The sequence below is a fragment of the Neomonachus schauinslandi genome, chromosome 10 (assembly GCF_002201575.2).
Source record: "Neomonachus schauinslandi chromosome 10, ASM220157v2, whole genome shotgun sequence".
NCBI classification, from domain to species: Eukaryota; Metazoa; Chordata; class Mammalia; order Carnivora; family Phocidae; genus Neomonachus; species Neomonachus schauinslandi.
In genome coordinates this window covers 15,182,635-15,204,661 of record NC_058412.1, presented here as the reverse complement: position 1 = coordinate 15,204,661, position 22,027 = coordinate 15,182,635, and the positions used below count along the sequence as shown (strand labels likewise).

Here is a 22,027-nt window from a genome sequence, read left to right as displayed (position 1 = left end):
GGGGGTTCGCAGGCCAGGGCACAAGTCTCGGGAGAGACGGAGCGCGGCCAGGAGGCGCCCGGCCGAGCCCACCCAGACGAGGCCCGGCGGGGGCCTCCGCGGGCCGGGCTCCGGGCACTGCGCCGCTGCCGGCTCGCCCCAGACATTCCGTTTCTGCCGCCGGAATGCGCGGACAGGCTCCCGCGGGCCCCGGGCTCCGAGCCCGGCGGCTCTTCCCGCGCTCCGGCGGTGGGCGGGGCCGCGGGGCGGGGCCGCGGGGCGGGCGGGGCGCGGGGCGGCGGGACCTTTAAATTGGCCTCCTCGGCGCCGGGCTCAGGCGCTTGGCTGCTGGAGCGAGCGAGCCTTCGACGACGACACCTGCAGGAGTGCGGAGCCCGCCATGCCGCGCCACCTCTCGGGACTGCTCCTGCTGCTGTGGCCGCTGCTGCTGCTGCCGCCGACCCCTGCCGCCCCCGGCCCCCTGGCCCGCCCGGGCTTGCGGAGGCTGGGGGCTCGGGGCCCAGGGGGCAGCCCCGGGCGCCTCCCTGCTCCGGCCGCCCCCACCGGCGCGCCCTATTCCAGGGCCAGCCAGCGCGGCGGGGCCCGCGGCGCAGGTACCGGGCCGGGATTGGGACCCCCGCCTGGGAGGGACGCGAGCGGGCACCAGGGAGGGACAGCCGGCAGGAGGGAGGTGGGGAGGGTCGGGAAGGAGGGATGGGTGGTAGGGAAAGCGGAGCATCGAACAGGAGAAGCCCCGTGCAGCCGCCAAGTGTTCCGTCTGTCCCAGCCCGAGCCAGACTGCGGTGCAGGAGAAAGAATCCCCTCCCCGATGAATCCTGTGAGGAAACGGGTCCAGACAAGGGAAGGGAGATGCCTAAAGTCACTCATAGTCAGGACTAGAATTTGGGTCGCCTGAAGCTCAAACTCCAGCCACTTCCCTCCGCAATTTGGGCCTGGAGGATGGGGCAGCGTGGGAACGCCGGCCGCCTCCCGCCGCTCTGTGCCGGCCCTACCTTTCGGTGCAGCTGAACAAACCCTTCCTGAGATTCTGCCTTTAGTTGTCTGGAAATCACTTCATCTTTAGCCGCAGATCAGTGTGTGACCTTCCCTCCCCTGGCCACAGCCTTCAAGCTGTCTCAGTCCAATCTAGGATCTGGATCAGAATTGGGACTGGAATTCACACGAGGGAGTGGGGGTGGGAGGCCAAGAAAGACACCTGAGGGGCCCCTGGATGGCCCCAGATCTCTCTTGTAACCGTCCTGGTCTCCACCTCCTGCTCTGCCCCTGACCAGGTGTTCTGCTTGAACTGACTGGGTCCCAATCCCAACCTGTACTCTCTTAGATCCTCAAACACCCAAGACACTGGGTCTTTGGTGAACAATTTTCCATTCTCCTTTTTGGTCTATAGTTGGTTCCTCTCGCAGAGATTCCTAGAGTAGCAGAGCTTGAAGATCACCTGACACAACCCCTAAAAGAATATAAACTGAGGCTTATCAAATGACCCAGCAAATCAGTGTCAGAGCTCAGAATAGAACTCAGGGCTCCAAAATCCCACACAAGGATCTTTCCACTGCTACAATCTACCAACCTCTTAAAATGGGCTTACATAAAATGTAAAGTTTCAGTCTTGCTGAAGAGAGGCTGCACCAAACCATTTTCTGGGTCTCCAGTCTCATTCATGCCTCAGGTTGTTTTGTCTATCCCCTTTTGCACCTTTCTGGATAATGTTGAGAAAGAGCACAAAGGATTCTTTCCTGCACCAGCCCCAATGGGCTGGATTTGAAATGGTGACAGCATTGTCTTTGAGCCAGGGCATACCAGGGTTCTCAATGGTTAAATTCAGCTGGTAGCCTACTTTGCTCCAGGCTGGGAGGAGGGTGGGGGTGTAGGGAAGTCTATCTTTTAAAAAGTAACCTTGCCTCTGATCCTGACCTACCTCTCTTGGGGATGGGACTGGACAGGGAGGAGGGATTCTGCATGGGATGTTCATGTTCCCCCAAAGCAGCACTGGCCCTGCATTACTTGTATTCCAAACTGATCTTGAATGATAATCCTTTAATAAACAACACATTTCACCCTTTCCCAAATTCCCTCCTTTTTGCAACCAGAAATTGCTACGCTTTGCTATGGGCTTTTATTTCTAGCAGGACTATCAAAAATCGGCAAAATTGTAAGTATGGAAATCTTTTAGGAAATTCAGATTCTCACTTTCTTGGTTTCTGAGACTCAAAGTGCTGCTATGTAGAAAAGGGGAGTGAGATTCAAAAACAGTGATGTTGCAGAGGGGGTCCAAAGTGGGGGGGTAACCAGATGCTCACGGAATTTCCTGCCATCCGAGTTGAGCCTCTGTATTAGTTTTCTATTGCTGCTGTAACAAATTAGTACAAACTCAGTGACTTACAAACAGTACACACTTATTATCTAAGAGTTCTGTAGACCAGAAGTCCAACACTAGTCTCAAAGGGCTAAAATTGTGTCAGCAGGGCTGCGTTCCTTTGGGAAAGATCTAGGGGAGACTGTTTCCCTGCCCAGTTCAGCATGTAGAGGTTATCTTCACTCCTTGACTCATGGCCTTTTCCCTATTTTCAAAGCCACCAAAGGCAGGTTGGGTCCTTCTCACATCTCATCACTGTGATCTCCTCTCCTGCCTCTCTCTTTTCCACTTTTAGGGGCTCTGTAATTACATTGGACCCATCCCAATAATCCAGGATAAACTCCTCATCTCAAAATCATTAACTTAATCCATCTGCAAAGTCTTTTTTTTTTGTCATATAAAGTAACATACTTACAGGTTCCAGGGATTAGGAGATAGACATTTTTGGGGGTGAGAGGGCTTTATTCTGCCCACCACACCCCGCTGTAACCTCCCATAAAGGATTCCATGTGAGAAGGAAGGAATCATGGACATTTACCATAAGAACATAACCTTGACATTAGGACAAGATTTGGGTGTTAGTGAAATCATTGTCAAATATGGGTTTCATATCACCATGTATTTTTCCTTTTATTCCAATTATGTAAAATACCTACATCTATGTCCAGGAAGGATTTTCAATAGGATTCTTCTTCCTTGCCCCTGATGCATGGTAATCAAGGGATGAAATGAAATTCGGGAGTTGTTTAAAAAAAAAAGACTTGATTCCTTTTGACTTAACTAAATACATGACATATAGCATATTTCAGGGAGGTGGCTCAAAGTCAACAAGCAGGATGTTTACTAGGTCCATGAGATAATATTGATTTTTTTTGTGCTGGAAAATATTACCTCAGAGAGAGGCAGCCATTCAGTGAAAAGCCCCTTTAGGCTGGGAGTCAGGAAAATTGGAGTCCCATCCATGACCCGCTATTTTCTGGCTCACACACCTTCCAAAACCTCAGGATTCTCACCTGTAAAATGGGTATAAGAACAACTCTGCACCTCTGACTTCACGGGGTTGTTTGTTTTGTGCTCTATGATCTCTAAAATGTTATTGAAAGTAAGGTATGATTTATTTTCTTAATTGAATACCTCCAGGAAGCAGGATAAAACCAAGAGAGCATGAGCCAGGGGGAGGGGCAGAGGGAGAGGGGAAAGTAGGCCCCCCCCAACCCTCAGCAGGAACCTGATGCAGGGCTCTATCCCAGGACCCCGGGATCATGAGGGCAAACCCTTAAGCGACTGAGCCACCCAGGAACCCCAAAGATGTGTGGTATTATTACTAAGTGCTTGGTACTTTTTTTTTTAAAGATTAATTAATTTATTTGAGAGAGAGAGAGAGAGAGAGAGGGAGGGACAGAGGGAGAGAGAATCTCAAGCAGACTCTGCAGTGAGCATGGAGCCAACGTGGGACTTGATCTCACCCCTGAGATTGTGACCTGAGCCGAAACCAAGAGTCAGAGTCTTAACCCACCTACTGTGCCACCCAGGGGCCCCGGTGCTTGGTACTTTTGAGTAGGAAAGATACAAGCTTCTTTGCTTTTGTAGCCCCAGGGCTAAATACATGGTAGGTCCTCACAAAAGTATTTGGTGAATGAAAAAAATGAAAGGGGTGACTGCGAGAGTTTGGTGGAGGTGGAGGGTAGATACCAGTGGACATCTCTGCTCCTGAAAACCAGACACACGGACAGAATTGGAAGCACAACAGATGTAGATCAGATTGTCATTCCTCTTCTCACTTTTAAGTATCTCAGGCTCTTGGGGCCCCAAAGTTCACTAAACCTGCTGAATGATGAGAAGGAAGGAGCACTTAGGGCTACTCTGCGTGCGGTTTTTACCCCGTTGGTGAGGGAGTAGAAGAAGGAAGCTTCCAGAAAAGCACCAGTGTGCTTGCCTCGAACTCTGCCATTGCCTGAGGTGTCTGTGAAGCCTGGGCAGGGCACCGAGGCTGTCCCGAGTTTACCTTTCACCCTGTTCAGGGCCACAGTCCCATTGTCCCATGGCTGAGGTGCCCAAGAAAGGTCTGGAAACCATTCATTCCTGGGAGTCAAGAGGAACCTTGGGAGCAATACCTGAAGCAGAGGGATGAGGTTCTAGGTGAAAGTTTGAGGTTCAGCCAGCCCGTAGGTGAGATATTTGGAGAAACTTCACCCCTCTATGTGAATTCTCACTAGGGAATTCGGAAGGACCTTAGTGCTTTCAGCATCTAAAGGGAGGATGGTCTTGGGGGAAGATAGCAGACAGGGGCCCTCCAACCCCAGGGCTCTCTGGGTGTGAGGATTGCCGCATTTCTGATTGGGCTCCCATCCTTGCTCAGCCGTGCCCATTCCCCACACCCTACTTTGCAGGTATTTGCAAGAGCAGGCCCTTGGATTTGGTGTTTATCATCGATAGTTCTCGCAGTGTGCGGCCCCTGGAGTTCACCAAGGTGAAAACCTTTGTCTCCCAGATAATTGACACTCTGGACATTGGGGCGGCGGACACACAGGTGGCAGTGGTGAACTATGCCAGCACTGTGAAGATTGAGTTCCACCTCCAGACCTACTCAGATAAGCAGTCCCTGAAACGGGCCGTGGCCCGGATCACCCCCTTGTCAACAGGCACCATGTCAGGCCTGGCTATCCAGACAGCGATGGATGAGGCCTTCACAGTGGAGGCAGGTGCTCGGGGGCCCACTTCCAACATCCCTAAGGTGGCCATCATCGTGACAGACGGGAGGCCCCAGGACCAGGTGAATGATGTGGCGGCTCGGGCCCGGGCATCTGGTATTGAGCTCTATGCCGTGGGTGTGGACCGGGCCGACATGGAGTCCCTCAAGATGATTGCCAGTGAGCCCCTAGATGAGCACGTTTTCTACGTGGAGACCTACGGGGTCATTGAGAAACTTTCCTCTAGATTCCAGGAGACCTTTTGCGGTAAGTCTTTGCTCCCAACTAGAATATTCAGATATTGTATATCCAAAGAAAGAGAGTTATTCTTTTTTTTTTGTAGAAACTTTATGGAAAACTGAAATATAAGCAGTGCTTTTCTTGAGTTTTTTACCAACTTAAACACACTTTGTTGGTTTAGGAATATAGAGTTGCTTTATATATAACTTGGTTTGCTCATAAAAATCTTCATGTTTGCATTAGAAATGTGAAGGTCTGGAAATATCCAGGATAAATGATCCTGCTGTTCCCTGATGGGGTCAGAAAAAACAAAACAAAACCAAAAGCCACCTCAAGACACCTCTTTTCTCCCATCTGCCCACAACTCCATTTTTCCCAGATATTTTCTTTAGCTTTACCATCTCTGGCTTTAACAGAACTCTGTTTGTTTTCCTGCAGAAGACGGGCAGCAGCATCTGTCTGCCCATGGAAGGATCCGGGGGCTTTCCAGTGTAACTGTCAGTCAGGGTTTTGTTTATTCTCTAGATCCTCTAGTTTTCAGATTCTGCTCTTCCTCTGATTGTTCTTTGTGGAGGGACAGGATTAAGAACGGGGGGAGGGATTGGGATTTCAGTTCACTTGTGAGATAGCAAGAAGCAGATTAAAAAAAAAAAAAAGATTGTTACTGTCCTTCTGTCTTTTTTCGTTTAGGATAGAGTTTGAATATGAGCATGCTAATTTAATTGGAATTTGTAGCATGAATCAGTCAAATCCATGAATATGAATCCATTTAAGGCGGGGCTTTATTCTTAGTCACTGATCAGAATTATGAATACGTAAGACTCATACTTCTTAAAGTTTTTTTTTAAAAATATTTTTGCTTATTTATTTGACAGAGAGAGAGACAGCGAGAGAGGGAACATGAGCAGGGGGAGTGGGAGAGGGAGAAGCAGGCTTCCTGCTGAGCAGGGAGCCGGATGTGGGGCTCGACCCCAGGACTCTGGGATCATGACCTGAGTCGAAGGCAGATGCTTAATGACTGAGCCACCCATGCGCCCCCTCTTTTTTTTTTTTTTTTAAAGATTTTATTTATTTATTTGAGAGAGAGAGAGTGCACGCGAGCAAGCACAAGCTGGGGTGGGGGTGGTGGAGGGGCAGAGGGAGGAGCAGACTCCCTGCTGGGCAGGGAGCCTGATGCAGGACTTGATCTCAGGACCCTGGGATCGTGACCTGAGCCAAAGGCAGACGCTTAACTGACTGAGCCACCTAGGTGCCCAAGTTTCTTTTTTTCTTTGTATCCATCTATCTATGTTCTGTCTATCTACCCATATTCATGCTTTATTATTTTTTTTAATCATTTAGAGATATAATCTTTCAAAGCCTTCTGTGGAATTATCCAAACAGGTGTGGACAAATTTTTAGTTCAGGTGAATTTTAAAATGTAGATACCTTTTGCTGTGTAACCTATTCCCCACCTCTTTATTCGATATGCATTAATTGATCACTGATGATACAAAGATAAAGGTATTCCCTCCCTCCTGTCAAGCAATAGTCTGGAGGTGGTGACGAGAAACAAGTGAATCAGTAATTACAATTGCGAATTTCAAGGCGACTTTACATTGAAATTAATGTGGAACTCGGCAGTCACCCCAGTTTATCAGGAAATGGGAGATGAAGTCTTGGTCTGGAGCAAAGTTTGGCCTCAACTCAGCCAGACCTGGCTGGTGGCCCCTTGTCTTTCCTATCCCAGGACACTGGGCCTTCACAAGCTGTCTTTGGCTTTGGTGGCATCTACTTGGCATTCATTGGTTTCTCAAAAGAACATGGCTTTCTCTCCCAGGAAAACCCCCTGTGCTTGTGGGTGAGAGCTTTTCCATAAAGACGTTGGTCTGTGGCAGAGTTGGTCTCAAAGCTAGCACCTGGGGTTGGGCTTGAAGGCCATAAAGTAGCAAGTGGTGAGTGGCAATCTTTTCCTTCTGGTACAAAAGACCTGCTTGTTCTGGGGGAAAAATGTCCTCTCTGTGGAAAAAAGACTGAGGGGCAGCTTGTTGTAGTCAATGGGTTGGAAAGATCATTCCATGAAAAGGCCCTTCTTGGGAAAATATTAGCCTTGACCTGTTGCCAGAGCAGTCGGGGCTGGGTTACCTGCCCAGGGGTGCCAGCCTCCTCCAACAGGCCTCCTTGGTTTCTCAGAAATAACTAAATTCATTGATTCTTCTTTCAAAACATGTCACTAGGAAAAAAATCCAACAAGATATAAACACCTCCAGGAGTGAAAAGATGGGGATGCGGCTTAGCTGACGTGATCTCGTTTATTCTGTTCTTCTTTTCTTTTTACCTGCTTGCATCCATCCTGTGAGTCCATTCTCCTTGCAGATACCAGAGGCCCTGAAGTTGCGTTAGTGTACGTTTAGGCTCACGCACCCATGCTGCTCATTCAGAAGGCAGTTACCTGCCTTGCCCTCCACCATTTGCATGTTCAAATATGTATTGCCGTCCAAGAGTGAGTGAGTTCCAGGCCGAGAGACATGCCTGTGTGTGAATTCTTTTTTGACACAGACTATAGAGCTCTTGGAAAGCAGATTCTGGCTGCAACAGGACCACTAGCTCATAGACCTTCCAGGGGTACATTGTAGTTCTCCCCGTTTCTTGCAGTTGGGAAGTAAAAGGTCTTTTTCCTGGGCTAGGTGGATACATTGAATAAAATATCAAGTTGTCTGACCCACGTAAGTGTTTGGCTTCAGCTCCAAATTCAAAATTTCCTTTCTCTTTGAGAAAGCTGAAATGAAATTTGTAATTTTAAATTAGTATCATAATTCGTGTAAGAGTGGTATTTCCAATAAGGTAGAGGCAGAAAACAAATAGTTTTTATAGCGAACCTCATTGAAAAGGAACCAGAGGGTGGTGTCTTTTTTTTTTTTTTTTAAAGATTTTATTTATTTATTTGAGAGAGAGAATGAGAGAGAGAGAGAGAGAGCATGAGAGGGGGAGGGTCAGAGGGAGAAGCAGACTCCCTGCCGAGCAGGGAACCCGATGCGGGACTCGATCCCGGGACTCCAGGATCATGACCTGAGCCGAAGGCAGTCGCTTAACCAACTGAGCCACCCAGGCGCCCGAGGGTGGTGTCTTTTTGACAGGGAGGAAAGTATCTGGAATGTTTCTTATGTGTCGATACTGACGATTTTACACTTCCGGTGTGCAGCTCCAGACCCGTGTGCCCTTGGCACACACCAATGTCAGCACGTGTGTGTCAGTGATGGGGAAGGCAAGCACCACTGTGAGTGTAGCCAAGGATACTCCTTGAACGCCGATATGAAGACATGTTCAGGTGAGGCCTGCTTCGGGGAGGGTGCGTGACTGGGACTTAGCTGGGGACCTACTCTCCAGGTTCGGGACTGGCCTTATGCTTTTCTCCTGACCGCCTTTTGGGTGGTTCACGGTTGCTTGTCAATGTTTTTCCTCTAAAATTGTTGGGGAAAAGTGAGGTAATACATAAATCAGCTTCTTTATAGTACCTATAATTAGTTTTCGAGAAAAGGGTTAGTAGGGAAATGGATTAGTCAGGAAGGGGGCCAGAACTCTTGGTCCTTTTGAGGATTTTGGAACTTTTCCTGGATTTTACTTAATTAAATACAAGCTGCTCCTTTGTCTCTGTGACCAGAACCGCTCATTGAATTTGGACACAGAAGAAAGTTTAGAGAGGTTCTCATGCATCTGATATATGGATACTCACATGCAATCAATAAAGATGGGAACTAGGTCCATTTTTTTTTTTTAATCCTCGAAAAAAGTTTTTGAGAGGAAGGAAACTTAGAGATCATTTAATTCAACTTGCTCATTTTGTGGATGATGAACTTGAGACCCAGGCAAGGAAGAAGACTTACCCATGTCATGGGGTCTGTTAGTGAAAGAGCCAGCACAGAAATCGGTTCCCAACCTCCTGTCCCGTGGCCTTTCTCTTATGCCAAACAGTCCCTGTTTCAGTTTGTGTGTGTGTGTGTGTGTCATGGCTCATAATTAATTTACCACGTTTTCCTTGTGTTTACATTTGTCCTGATGGTCTTTTGATAGCTATCGATAAGTGTGCTCTGAACACTCATAGATGTGAACACATCTGTGTGAACGACAGAACTGGTTCTTACCATTGTGAGTGCTACGAAGGTTATACCCTGAACGAAGACAAGAAGACGTGTTCAGGTAAGTGGGGGAGGAGGCTCTCCTTTAGCTACCTCCCCGTCTGCATACCTCCCTAGCCAGTGTTGGAGGGGTAGGTCACACTGACAAGGCCCTTGGTTGGTTTTTCTCTCTTGGGCCTTTCCCATTTCTGAGTCGTATTAGAAAAGTCCAAAGTTGCAGCAGGTGTGTATGTCTCATGGCCCCCATGTGGGAGCGTGTTTTTCATTTCCTTCTCGGTAGCCAGCCCTGGTGGTGCTTTCCAAATGCTAAAGACAGTTTAGTAAGTTAAAATCAAAGAACGCTCCACAACATGCTTATTACCTACAACGGGATAAACAGTTCCTTCATAGTGGAGAGACCTGGCAGACAGCACTTCAACCAAGTGATCAGAGGGAACTCCACCAGTAATGACCCACAGTGACATCATGCACCTCCTGATGCGATGTCGTGAGGCCACAGGAGCACCTCTGTTGTCTTCGTTAAAAATTCAGCATCATGAGGAAACTTCAAACGAACCCAACCTGGGAGGCATTCTACAAAGTAATTTTCCAGGGCTTTTTAAAGCTGTCAAGGTCATGAAAGACAAAGATGGAGGAAATGTCCCAGAGAGGAGGGGACTCAGGACATGAGACAATGAAGTGCAATGTGGATCCTGGACCAGAAAAAGGGCATTAATGGTAGAACAAATGGCAAAATTTTACTAAAATCTGTGGATTAGTTAATAGCATTGTGTCAGTGTTAATTTCCCGGTTTTGATAATTGTGCTATGGTTATATGGGATGTTAACATTTGGGGAAATGGGGTGAAGTACAGCACTTTTTGTACTATCTTTGGAACTCTTCCATATGCCTGCAATGATTTCAAAATGAAAAGTTTAAAGACCAAAAAAAAAAAATTATCATGTCCATTTAGAGAAAAGTGCATTGAGTGACAGTTTAGGTCTTGAGTTCTGATGCTGCTCTGAGTCAGCTGGTCTCCTTTGGATTCAGCTTCTTCTCTTAGAACAGGGGAGGGCTGAATCACAGTTTCATCAAACTCAAATTCGGTGTGTTTCTGAATCTAGTGTAATTAGCCACATAATTGTTGGTATCCCTCTGATTCAGCGTAAATACAATAAACCTAAAAGGAATGCTTTAGTATTTATTTGTTTGTTTATTTATTTAGTGTTTATGAGATACTTAGATTATAAAAACTCAGTTTGGATGATTTTGAAAAAGCAGTTGGGGAAAAAAGAAGAATAAGGACTGTGTCTGGGATTTTGCTAAACTCCGCTAACTTTTAAAGATTTTATTTATTTATTTGAGAGAGAGCACATGAGAGGGGGGAGGGTCAGAGGGAGAAGCAGACTCCCTGCCGAGCAGGGAGCCCGATGTGGGACTCAATCCTGGGACTCCAGGATCATGACCTGAGCCGAAGGCAGTCGCTTAACCAACTGAGCCACCCAGGCGCCCTCTGCTAACTTTTAGTATGAGCTTACAGTACGGATGGCTGTGGAAGGTTTCCAATAGGTTTGCCTCTCATATATTTCTAGCCACAGGTAAGAAGATTTCTATATATGGGTAATAAAAGACTTCTCCACTTTTAATGTCTTTTCTCCTGGACTTTTTTTTTTTTTTGGCAGCTCAAGACCAATGTGCCTTTGGTACACATGGCTGTCAGCACATTTGTGTGAATGACAGAGATGGGTCCCATCACTGTGAATGCTATGAGGGTTATACTCTGAATGCAGATAATAAAACGTGTTCAGGTAAGGTCCTCTCAACAAATTCTTTCCTAGCTGGCTCTTTCTATGGCAGTGAAACCAACTTGCAATTCACACAGTGACAGGTTCTTAAAGATACTTTAACGAATCAGGCTCTAGACCTTCTTTTTTTTTTTTTTTTAAAGATTTTATTTATTTATTTGATAGAGACACAGCGAGAGAGGGAACACAAGCAGGGGGAGTGGGAGAGAGAGAAGCAGGCTTCCCACCGAGCAGGGAGCCCGATGTGGGGCTCGATCCCAGGACCCTGGGATCATGACCTGAGCCGAAGGCAGACGCTTAATGACTGAGCCACCCAGGCGCCCCAGGCTCTAGACCTTCTATCCTGCTTATAGACCAAGGCACACATTGCTCAGACAGCAGTGAGCTCACTTGATTTTGCGAATATAGCTCATTTCAGAAACGGGTAGGGAGTGAGGGATATGAGAAAAGCTAATTAAATGTAAGATCCTTATCCGGGAAAATTTTAGAGCTCTGTACACTGGGGACTTGTAAAGCAAATGGGAACTTTAGAGGAAATCAGTTGGACAGTAACTGTTTGGTGTGATAGGCTGGACTGATCTTTTTCCAATTAAAACTTGCCCTGGAACTTTTCTGTAGCGTTAATCTTAAAGCTGGATCATTTTAGTAAAGGAGACTTTGTCAATGACTGAATTAGACCCACACAGATCTTCCAGTAAATTTGAAGTAAGTTGTTCCCTGACGGTTTCTACATGATCAGTCGTCTGTGAATCTGAGCCTTATGACTTGGCGAATCCTCATTAATTTGATTTAAACTCACTGGCAGAACAGGATGGCATTTATAAAATAAAAACACTCCTGAGAGAAATTCCTGCCTCTAAAGGTGATGTTTAATTTTGGCCTATTCAAACTTTTTTTTTAATAGATTTTTATGTATATGCTCCTGTCCCTTGAGAAGAGATATTATGTGACCTTTTCAAGAGAGACTAAGGGAAATGGCACATGACCAATTCCCTTTAAAAAAAAAAAAGAAATCAATTAAAAAGGACTGAGCACCTATTTTGTTCCCAGGACTGTGCAAAGCCCTGTGGGGATGTAAAGAAGCACATTTTCTGCCTCTGAGCAATTTGCAGGCTGGGCCCAAAGAGAACCAACACCCTGAGAAGGCAGAGACTAGCCAGGTAGAGGGACAGACAGTAATGGAGGGCTATGGAAGTCTGGGGAAGGGCACGGAGCGTGTAGGGCAGCAGGTGGGCCTCGAGGATGGTGGAGGTTTAGATGGAGGACAGCAGAGCCAGATGGCCAAGGGGAGCGGCTTGTGTTGGTTTGTTCTGGGGGTAGGACTAAGTCAGTTGGGGTGGAGAGACCTCAGGGCTGCACTTCTCAAACTGGTTATAGGTATCCCACTTGGTACCTTAAGCAGCCAGGGACATTGAAGACCTTGAAAAAGGAAACTAAAACAAATTTACATTTAAACTAATAGATATTGTGGAATAAAGTGGAACATTTAAAAAAAAAAAAGTCAAAGAAAATGTTCAGTTAAGGCAGACTGCTCCAGGCCATACTCCCAGGTCACAATAGCCAACGTTCTTCAGTGCCTACTGTATGCAGTACATGGTTCTAGGCATTTCAGACACAGTCACACATTTATTGTTGCTCACAGCACCTTTATGAGGAAGCTGAGGCCCAGACAGGTTAAGTAACTTGCCCACGGTCACACAGCTAGTGAGTCGCAGAGCGAGGATTTGAACCCGGGCACTTGCTCTGTTGTGGTTACACATGCTGTCACATGTCAGGCCATCATGTTTCAAGGTTGTACAGCACAGGATAGCAAAGGTAGAAGAGCAAGACCAGATGGCGGAAAGTTAGAGGGTCAGAAAAAAATATATTTATGGAGCCCAATGCAGAGCGGTATTTATATATTTTAAAGTAATGACGGATACTGTTCTGAAGCTGAGGTACATAACATGGGTCACATTCCCTCTAACAGCCTGCTTTTTCCCCTGCTGGGCAGTAGTAAGGTTTGTAGATCAAAGGTGGAGCCCCAGATCAGGGGCTGGGGGTGGAGGCGCGACCAGCTGCTGGAGCAGCTGCTAGGCTGGGGGAGGGAGAGGGAAAGGGACAAAATCTCAAGCAGACTCCACGCTGAGTGCAGAGCCCAACGCGGAGCTGGATCCCATGACCCTGAGATTATGACCTGAGCCAAAACCAACAGTTAGACGCTCAACTGACTGAGCTACCCAGGTGCCCCCTATTATTTGGCATTTTGCTGGAAAAATCTTAAGTAATGAAGGGGACTATCAGTGTTAAAGTTAGAAAGACACTCTATGGATAAATTATGTAGAGACTTGCATTTCACTCAAAGCTCTTTTATAGGCAATAGTGAGCCATAGAAGTTTCCTGAGTGTGGAGGGACACTGAAGAGTTAGAGGGGGACAGACAAACGCGGTTGGTCCGTGCGATGGTGGAGGAAGAAACTGTGTCTCCCGGGAAGACTTTCTGGGTTTATTAAAGGAGATCTGCTGTTTTTACTTATCCTGGGCCAGTCTAGATATGGGATGAGATGACCATAGCACTTTGCTCTCCACTCAAATTTGGGCCAACTGTCTTCCTCCTTGTAATATACTTACTGTGACAGATAATAAATGCTCCACTATCCAAACCTACACCTCTCCTCACCATCATCACTAGTATCACTATCTCTGTGCATATGTGCGTGTAGGCTGGTGCTTTCTGTCCCACTCTGCCCGCCATCAAGGGCAGCCCCTTGGTCAACATAGCGTCAACTTCATGTGCAGCATCAGGCTTAGCTCCATGTGCACGTGGGTCACTAATTCATTATTTTTGGTGATGGTGAAGATGATCCATGTGTAGCTGCAGATGTTGGAGGCACTAACAGGCATCTGGAGAGGCCGAAGGTAAGTTCTGGAATATAATCAAGACTCAGTGCAGCCCCAGTCCTGCGGGCAGGAAGAAAAGAGGAGGCACCCCCAGATATCTGTGAGAAATGAGAAGGAAAAGGGGGGGGAGGCAGTAAAAGGTGGGGCTGGAGGGATGTGAGATGTAGGAAAGGAAAACGGGCTTCTCCTGAAAGGTGGGAGCTGTGTTGCTGACTGAGGAAGGGTCCATTCTCAGCACCTGTTGAGACCAAACTGAAGCTTTTCTCTCCCATAAATCTGTGTTTCCTTTGTCACTGTAACCTGGGACTGTTTTCTTTCCTGCCCCACTCCTGGGCAGTTCGCAGCAAGTGTGCTCTGGGCTCGCATGGCTGCCAGCACCTTTGTGTGGACGACGGGGCCGCGGCCTACCACTGCGATTGTTATGCGGGCTACACCCTGAATGAAGACAAGAAGACGTGTTCAGGTAAAGACTGTCTCTTCGAGCCCGTTTTGTTTGGAAGGGTCATCTTCTAGGAGCAAGTTTTCGTCTTTAAGTCTGAAGCACAGTTCTGAGTGGTCCTCCTGGTCCGAGGCCTCTGGAGGTTCCCAGCTGTCTTCACGATGAGGCAAGTCTCCCCCCAGCCATTCTTCCCCCAGGATTCCTTCGTCTCTCTTTGTTTTTCTTTCTAATTACAGTCTCTTCCTAAGTTGGATTTTTGGTTGTTGTTGTAGTGACGGTAAGATACACATAACATCTGATTTTGCACTTTGACCATCTTTAAGCGTCTAGTTCAGCGGTGTTAAGTGCATTCCTATAGTTGTGCAACCGTCCCACTCCCCATCTGCAGAACTTTATCATCCCAGACTGAAGCTCTGTACCCCTTCCCTTCTGTCCCTGCCCCTGGTCACCTCTCTTCTTCACCTGGTCACCCCCTTTGCCCCCGGATTCACTGCTTCCACATCCTCTGCTCCACCACGTGGACACCTGGATACTCCAGGAACATGCCCTGCCTGTTTCCACCCTTGGCTGGGACCCCCTTCCTTCACCACTTTCGCTTGTCAAAATCCAAGAACCACACCCTTGCCAACATTTGGTTTTGTTGGATTAAGTTTTTGCCAATCTAGCAGAGGCAAAAAAGCGTCTCCCACTGGTCTTTATTTTTTTATTTCCTGGCTACTTCCTGTATTTATTGGTCATTTGAGGTTTTTATTGGGAAAGGCTGTGTATGCCCTTACTTTTCGCTTGGGTTATTTGTATTTTTCTTACGGATACAAAGGAACTCTTTGCATTTCTGGATAGAAAGTCTTTGTTGTTTTATGTGTGGCAAATATCTTCTCGTGTTTATATTTTTTACTGAAATGATGTCTGCAACAGTATTCATGATATTTTAATTCTTGAGTTGTGCGGTAGCTTATTAGTGTTTATTTTCATTATGCTTCATCACTTGCCTAAGTGTTCTCTAAATTGCTTTGTGTGAATCAAATACTACACAATAGTGTTGGTATGTTTGTTTCTCTAATTCCCAGGCCTAGTTCAATTTTAACCCCTCTACCAGAGTTTTTCCCTTTTCATTCCATTGAGCTCGGTCCTCTTTCAGCCCAGGATGCCTTGTGTTGGGGTTACTTGTGTGCTCCTTCAACCATTCCATCGTCCATTCGGTCAACAGAGCACCTGCTGTGTTCTAGGCACTAGGTATATAATCGTGAACAGAACACATATGGTCTTTGGTAACAGTCTAAGGGGAAGAGACAAGGAAATAGCAATTTATAAAGAAGAGCCATGAGAAAAGAATAGGGTCCTGAGACCATGGGGGTTGGGGGACCTACTTCAGATTGGGAGGGTCTCTCTGAGGAAGTGACATCTGAGACCCGAGGATCAGCGGTAGTTAGGTTGGGATTGGGGTGCTGGTGGAAGGAGGGAGAGTGATGCCAAGGCCCGCGTGGTGGCTTTAGGGGGAGAGGCGGGGAGAGGCAGCCAGCGTGAGGGAAGCACCCCCAGCCAGGGAAGTGTGGTGTCACTTTGGAGACGGAGGCAGGGGCCGAGTCATGCTGGTCTTCTGGGGTGAGGGGAAGGAGTTTATATTTTGTTCTACGGAAAATGGGAAGTCACTGGAGAGTTTTAAGGAGCGGAGCGGCATGATCCTGCTGCTATGTGGATCGGAGGGGACGAAGAGCAGAGGGCCGGGACCAGCCTGAGGCTGTTGCAGTGGTCCCAGGTTGGGTGAGGAGGGTGGCGGTGGTGACAGAAGCAAGCTGATTCCAGATACCTTTTTTTTTTTTTTTTTAAAGATTTTTATTTATTTATTTGACAGAGAGAGACATAGTGAGAGCAGGAACACAAGCAGGGGGAGTAGGAGAGGGAGAAGCAGGCTTCCTGCGGAGCAGGGAGCCCGATATGGGACTCGATCCCAGGACCCTGGGATCATGACCTGAGCCGAAGGCAGACGCTTAACGACTGAGCCACCCAGGCGCCCTCAGATACCTTTCTGAGGCAGAATGACCAGGATTTGGTGATAAACGGGATGTGGGGAACAGGGCAGGAGAGGAATGAGGGTGACTTTCCTATTTCAGACTTGAGCCTGAAGTCTGAAATCTTCGTTGAGGTGAGGAGGACTGAGAGTGAAGCAGATTTGGGGAGAAAAGTCAGAGTTTGAGACTTGTGTGTTTATGCTCCTGTAGACAGTAAACTCCAACCCCTGAGGGTAGTAGATGTTGTCTGTATTCCTAGCATCTTCCATAGCACCTGACACTCAGTAGATACTTCTTCAGCTGAAGTAAAGTATGGATCTGCTTCTTGGGGAGGGTGAGGATAATAGGGAATAGCTTGTAGAATTTGAATATGTCAGGGTACTGTTACCCTATCTAGGGGTTTAATCCTCAAAAAAATCAGTCTTGGGCATTATTTCTTCTCCTGGAAGGCGGGGATTCCAGCCTCATTTATGATGGGTTAGGTCCTGACCTCATTTGCCTAGCCATTTACTTCTCTGCTCAGCAAGTATTCATGGAGCTACTCTTATATATCTAATACTCTGTCAGGTCTTGAGGAAGGAACTGGAGACATACCAATGTTTTGTAGTTTGTAGTGTACAAGTCTTGCACTTCTTTTGTTACATGTAATCTTAAATATTTTATTCTTTTTGATGCTATTGTGAATGGGCCCATCTCTCATCTTTCAATTGTGCTGCATCCCAGTTTTAAAATTTTCTGGGAGTGTTTTAAATAGACTATCCTACTGAGCCCTTGCCCTCACAGAACTTATAGTTCATCAGGCAAGATACACTGGAAAAGCATCCTGAGTGCCAATTATATGCTCTGTATAGGGATAATGGGCATGTACTTAATTTCAGGAGATACTTTCTGGCTTACTGACTGACTGATTTGGGCTGGCTGTCCCTAAAAGTTAAGAGGATTTGGACAGGTAGATAGATTATATTTATGGTCATGTTAGCTCTATATCCTATCTTTGTAGAATGTGGGAGAAAACACAGGAGGCAAAAGACCATTCTCTGTCCTCAGGTGATGGTACTGCTCAATGGAAGATTATACATCAGTCTTCAGATCTGGGAAGTTACTCTTATTTTTATTAGGCAACTTTAGGGGCTATGATAGTGAGTAGGAATAGCTGCTTCACTGTATTTCAGAAAGAACTAGGAGTTAGCATTATCATTCTCCCAGGTTCTTTGCTTAAATGCTGATACAAACCTAAATTTTTACTTCCAAAGTATTTATGGGTAAGAACTAGAACTCTCAATTCAGACCATTCACTAGAATAACAGTCTGTATAAGAAATCAGGAATTATCTAATTTTAATTCTTGAAATATTTTGGCCAAAGAGAGAATTCTTTTCCTTCTTTTCATTTCTTAATGAGGACACAGTATCATAGTAAGATTAATTATCTTAGCTCTGCATTCTTGGCTTCCCCCTACATCAACTTTTTAAAAATTTACCTTACATCATAGAAAGTTTCCAATAGTTACAAAGTATAGAGAATATAATGAACTCTCAGATAATCAACACTCAGGTTTGAGGATTGTAAATGTTTCCCAAAATTCAATTTCTTCTGTGACATTAATATTTCAAAGTATTTTCTCCTCTTTCTGTGTGCTCTTATATCCTTTTACCTCCTGGAAAATGCATTTAGTAAGTCTTAAAAATGGAAGGATTGAATTACAGATTTCCTGATTTGCTATGGTTTCTAATTAGCTGTAACATTTTGTGTACTGTCGTCGTCAGCCATTGAAGAAGCACGAAGACTCATCTCCACAGAAGATGCTTGTGGATGTGAAGCCGCACTGGCATTCCAGGATAGGGTCAACTCCTATCTGCAGAGACTGAATGCCAAACATATCCTTTCTGGAAGGTTTTCTGCTTTAAGCCACCCCAGGTAGTATAATTGAGCCAAAGATTTTAGGACATTCCACAGGATAAGGGCCCTATTCATTACGTTTTAAGATGAGCAATAGTAATACAGTGTTTATTTTTTTAGAGTTCTTTTAAAATGTTTTAATAGACTGTTTTGCCCATTTAATATTCACATGCTAAAAGCTGCCTATTTCTTTCTCTAGTGCTTTTCCATAGCAGTATATGCTGTGTTATTAACAGATGGAGCTATTATGCTATGATTCCTTAATATGGGCTTTCTTAGTTCAGAATCTGTAGATGGACGGAAGGAGTTAGCTGATGAGCGAGGTGATAGCTCTAGACAACTGGCCAAAAGCAGATTTCACAATGTAACATGGTACCATCTAAGGAACTTTCGAAATCAGTTCTGTAACTAAAGGAGTAATTCAGGAAAAGTACTTTTTCTTAGATCAAGTTAACAACACTGTCTCTAGGTATCTTAGAGGAGTGGTATTCAAATTGGGGGGGGGGGCACAGAAAGTTTTACAAAAATCCATTTTCAAATCCTTAAATTGACCTACCAAAAATGCTACAGGGGGTCAGCTGGCATTCTCTGTTCCCATCTCTTACTTCATATTGCCATTCTCCTAACTTTACACAAGGAAGGCATACCTCTTATCTAACCTGAATCTTCTAAGGTGAATTTCTTGGAAAGGTAAAATCTCCAGAGAGCCAAACAAAAGGACAGTTCAACAGTTTTCTAATCAAGCTTCATAAACTCCCCCAATTTATTTCATTCATTTCATTCATTCATTCATTTCATTCCCCCAGTTAAATTTTGCCTTTTATTTTTAATAATTTTATGTCAACATTTATAATTTATTTGTTGTTTGATCAATTACGTGCTCATACTAGTTGTAATGATAACTCATTCCAGATGATTAAAAAAACTGTGGGCCTTATGGTCAAAGAAAATTAATTTAAAGGTAGTTTCAATATAAATGTGTATGTGCTTGTTGTTTGTATAAATTTACCTCAAAGAAGTCTTGGTGATCAAGAAAAGATTTTCAAGATTCAAAGTAGAACAAAATTCTGTGGAGAAAGCAGAAAGGAAATACAAATACAAGGAAATACAAATTCCTTTATTTTAAATATTTGATTTTAAAAGACAGATAGTAGGTATCCATTCAGTATGGCATTAATATATAGGATATATTTGAAAGACTAATTTAGATCTTATTTTTTAATTAAAAAAATTTTTTTAAAGATTTATTTCAGAGAGAGAGAGGGACAGCAGGAGTGGTGGGGAGGGGCAGAGGGAAATGGAGAGGGGGAGCAGACTCCCCGCTGAGCGCAGAGCCCAACACAGGGCTGGATCTCAGGACCCATGAGATCATGACCCAAGCGGAAACAGAGTCAGATGCTTAACTGACTGAGCTACCCAGGCGCCCCAAGATTTTATTTATAAAAAACCAATACTTATGATATGGCAGAAATTGCATATTTTGTAACTAAAACTTATGATGAAAATTTTCATATAATTTAAATATGCACAGACATCACTTGTCAAAATTATTTTAGGGGATAGGAGCAAAAATGTTTGAAGACAACTGCTCTGTATCATCATCTCTGAAGACCACTGCTTTATTTAAAAAAATTTTTTTTTAAAGATTTTATTTATTTATTTGAGAGAGAGAATGAGAGAGAGCACATGAGAGGGGGGAGGGTCAGAGGGGGAAGCAGACCCCCTGCTGAGCAAGGAGCCTGATGCAGGACTCGATCCCGGGACTCCAGGATCATGACCTGAGCCGAAGGCAGTCGCCTAACCAACTGAGCCACCCAGGCGCCCTGAAGACCACTGCTTTATAACATGCTCTCTAAAGAATAGAATTTCTGAGTTTTAGAGTTTTGATGAGAAACAATTTCACTTTTTCTTTATTGACAATAGAATGTAATTATTTTATCTTGTATTGAAGTGTTTGAAAGTGTGTTTGTGTTTTGTGATGTCTAAAAATAAAAGGTGTTGGCCTTAACAACTAGCCACTTGATGACATTTTGGGGAAGTTGCAAGCAGATGAATATGGACAAATACATCATTGAATTACTCAGATTTTTCACCTGGAAATACAGAGGGCTTGGTGTATTTAATATTTTTGCATACTTCAATGTTCCTGCTAATAATTTGCCATTGCAAATGCTTGGATATTACTGGATAAGTAGTATGAGGATCTTCTGGAGAATCAGTATTGTTTTTTTAAGGAAATAATTACGTTCACATCTTTAAGAGCAAACTTTAGTGTCTCTAAGCTATGACTGTGAAATGATTCGTAGGAAATAGAATGAAAAGTTTAGTATTTCTTTATTTACCAATTGAGGCATTTAATTTTTAAATGTTTATATTAGTAAGATAACCATTCTTACAATGGGAACTTTTGATCTATTTTCTCTTGATAGTATTTATAGTATAAACCAGTCTTATTGAGAGTGTGAATTATACAAAGTATTTACACATAAAAAAGTTCATATAATTAAACTGAGGTGAATATAATTTAGAACTGTTTCTTTAACGGTTTGTTTTTGCTCAGCTTTTGTTGGAGTATTACTGAAGCTGTGATCAGGGGGATTGTAACATGCATATCTAGATCAAGTGAACACTACATGAAATATTATAAGAAACCCATAACTAAAGACTTTAGTTTTGAATTAAGAGTGTTATAATTTTTTACTAAGGATAAAAAAATCCTACATTATCTTTACTGTTTCACTTTAGGATCCAATCAATAAAATTATATATTTATAAATATTGCTCTAACAAGTAACAACAAACCTAATGTCTTTTTAAAGTTTTAAAGTTTAAGCCTAACTTTTTTTCACTTACATATTTGGTATGTGTATTTTTTTTCAGCTTGAAAGCTTATAGTTTTTAGAAGAAAACAGTCCTTTAAATTGTGACTACTCTTTTTTTTGTTTGTATTGTCTTTAGTATAATAAAAAGTTACTATATTATTGTCATGACTTTAAAGTTTCATCTATTAACATATTTCCTTAGACTGAATTAACAATTATTTTGAATATATGATGATTTCTTGTTAAAGGACACAGTGTTGTAACTCTTCCCATAATTTAATCACATACTTTTAAGGTTAAAAATGTAAGTTCAGGTTAAATAGGCTTTTATCAAGGATGTTATGGGAGAGGGAATAAAACAAAATTATCTAAATTTGGATAAAATAATGAAGTACATTAATATAAGCACCTGAAATGTAAATATAACTTACAGATGTAAACCTAAAATCAGTCAAAAATCTAAAAAAGAAACTTTAAAGAGAAGAAATGAAAAATAAATACATCAAGGCAGTATATATTAAATGAAACATACATTGTCATTTCTCAACACTTTTGAAAGATGACTTAGAGCAGTATTATTTTCCAAACTTATTTTAACACAGAATTGGTACTATCTATTAATATGTCATGGACACATGGTGCTATAGAAGGAATAAATGACAGTTCGTGTGCAAGCACTGGGGGAAGGTAAAGAGATGATTTTTCAAGAGCGTGACCATCTGTAACTAGTTTCAACTAATCATCTCTTCTACTTCACTGATTGATTGGAATCCCCTGGCTTAGGTAATTCTGATTTGT

At 44.2% G+C, this 22,027-nt stretch overlaps 1 protein-coding gene across 1 annotated transcript; it reads left to right on the top strand.

Moving 5' to 3' along the window:
• The first annotated feature begins 379 nt into the window (after positions 1-379).
• On the top strand, positions 380-20,561 carry MATN3 (matrilin 3). Its single transcript, XM_021697688.1, has 8 exons — positions 380-593; positions 4,744-5,310; positions 8,465-8,590; positions 9,334-9,459; positions 11,060-11,185; positions 14,399-14,524; positions 18,275-18,385; positions 20,427-20,561. Exons 1-8 carry the CDS (start codon positions 380-382, stop codon positions 20,480-20,482), a joined length of 1,452 nt encoding a protein of 483 aa, XP_021553363.1. The 3' UTR covers positions 20,483-20,561.
• Positions 20,562-22,027: the final 1,466 nt, after the last annotated feature.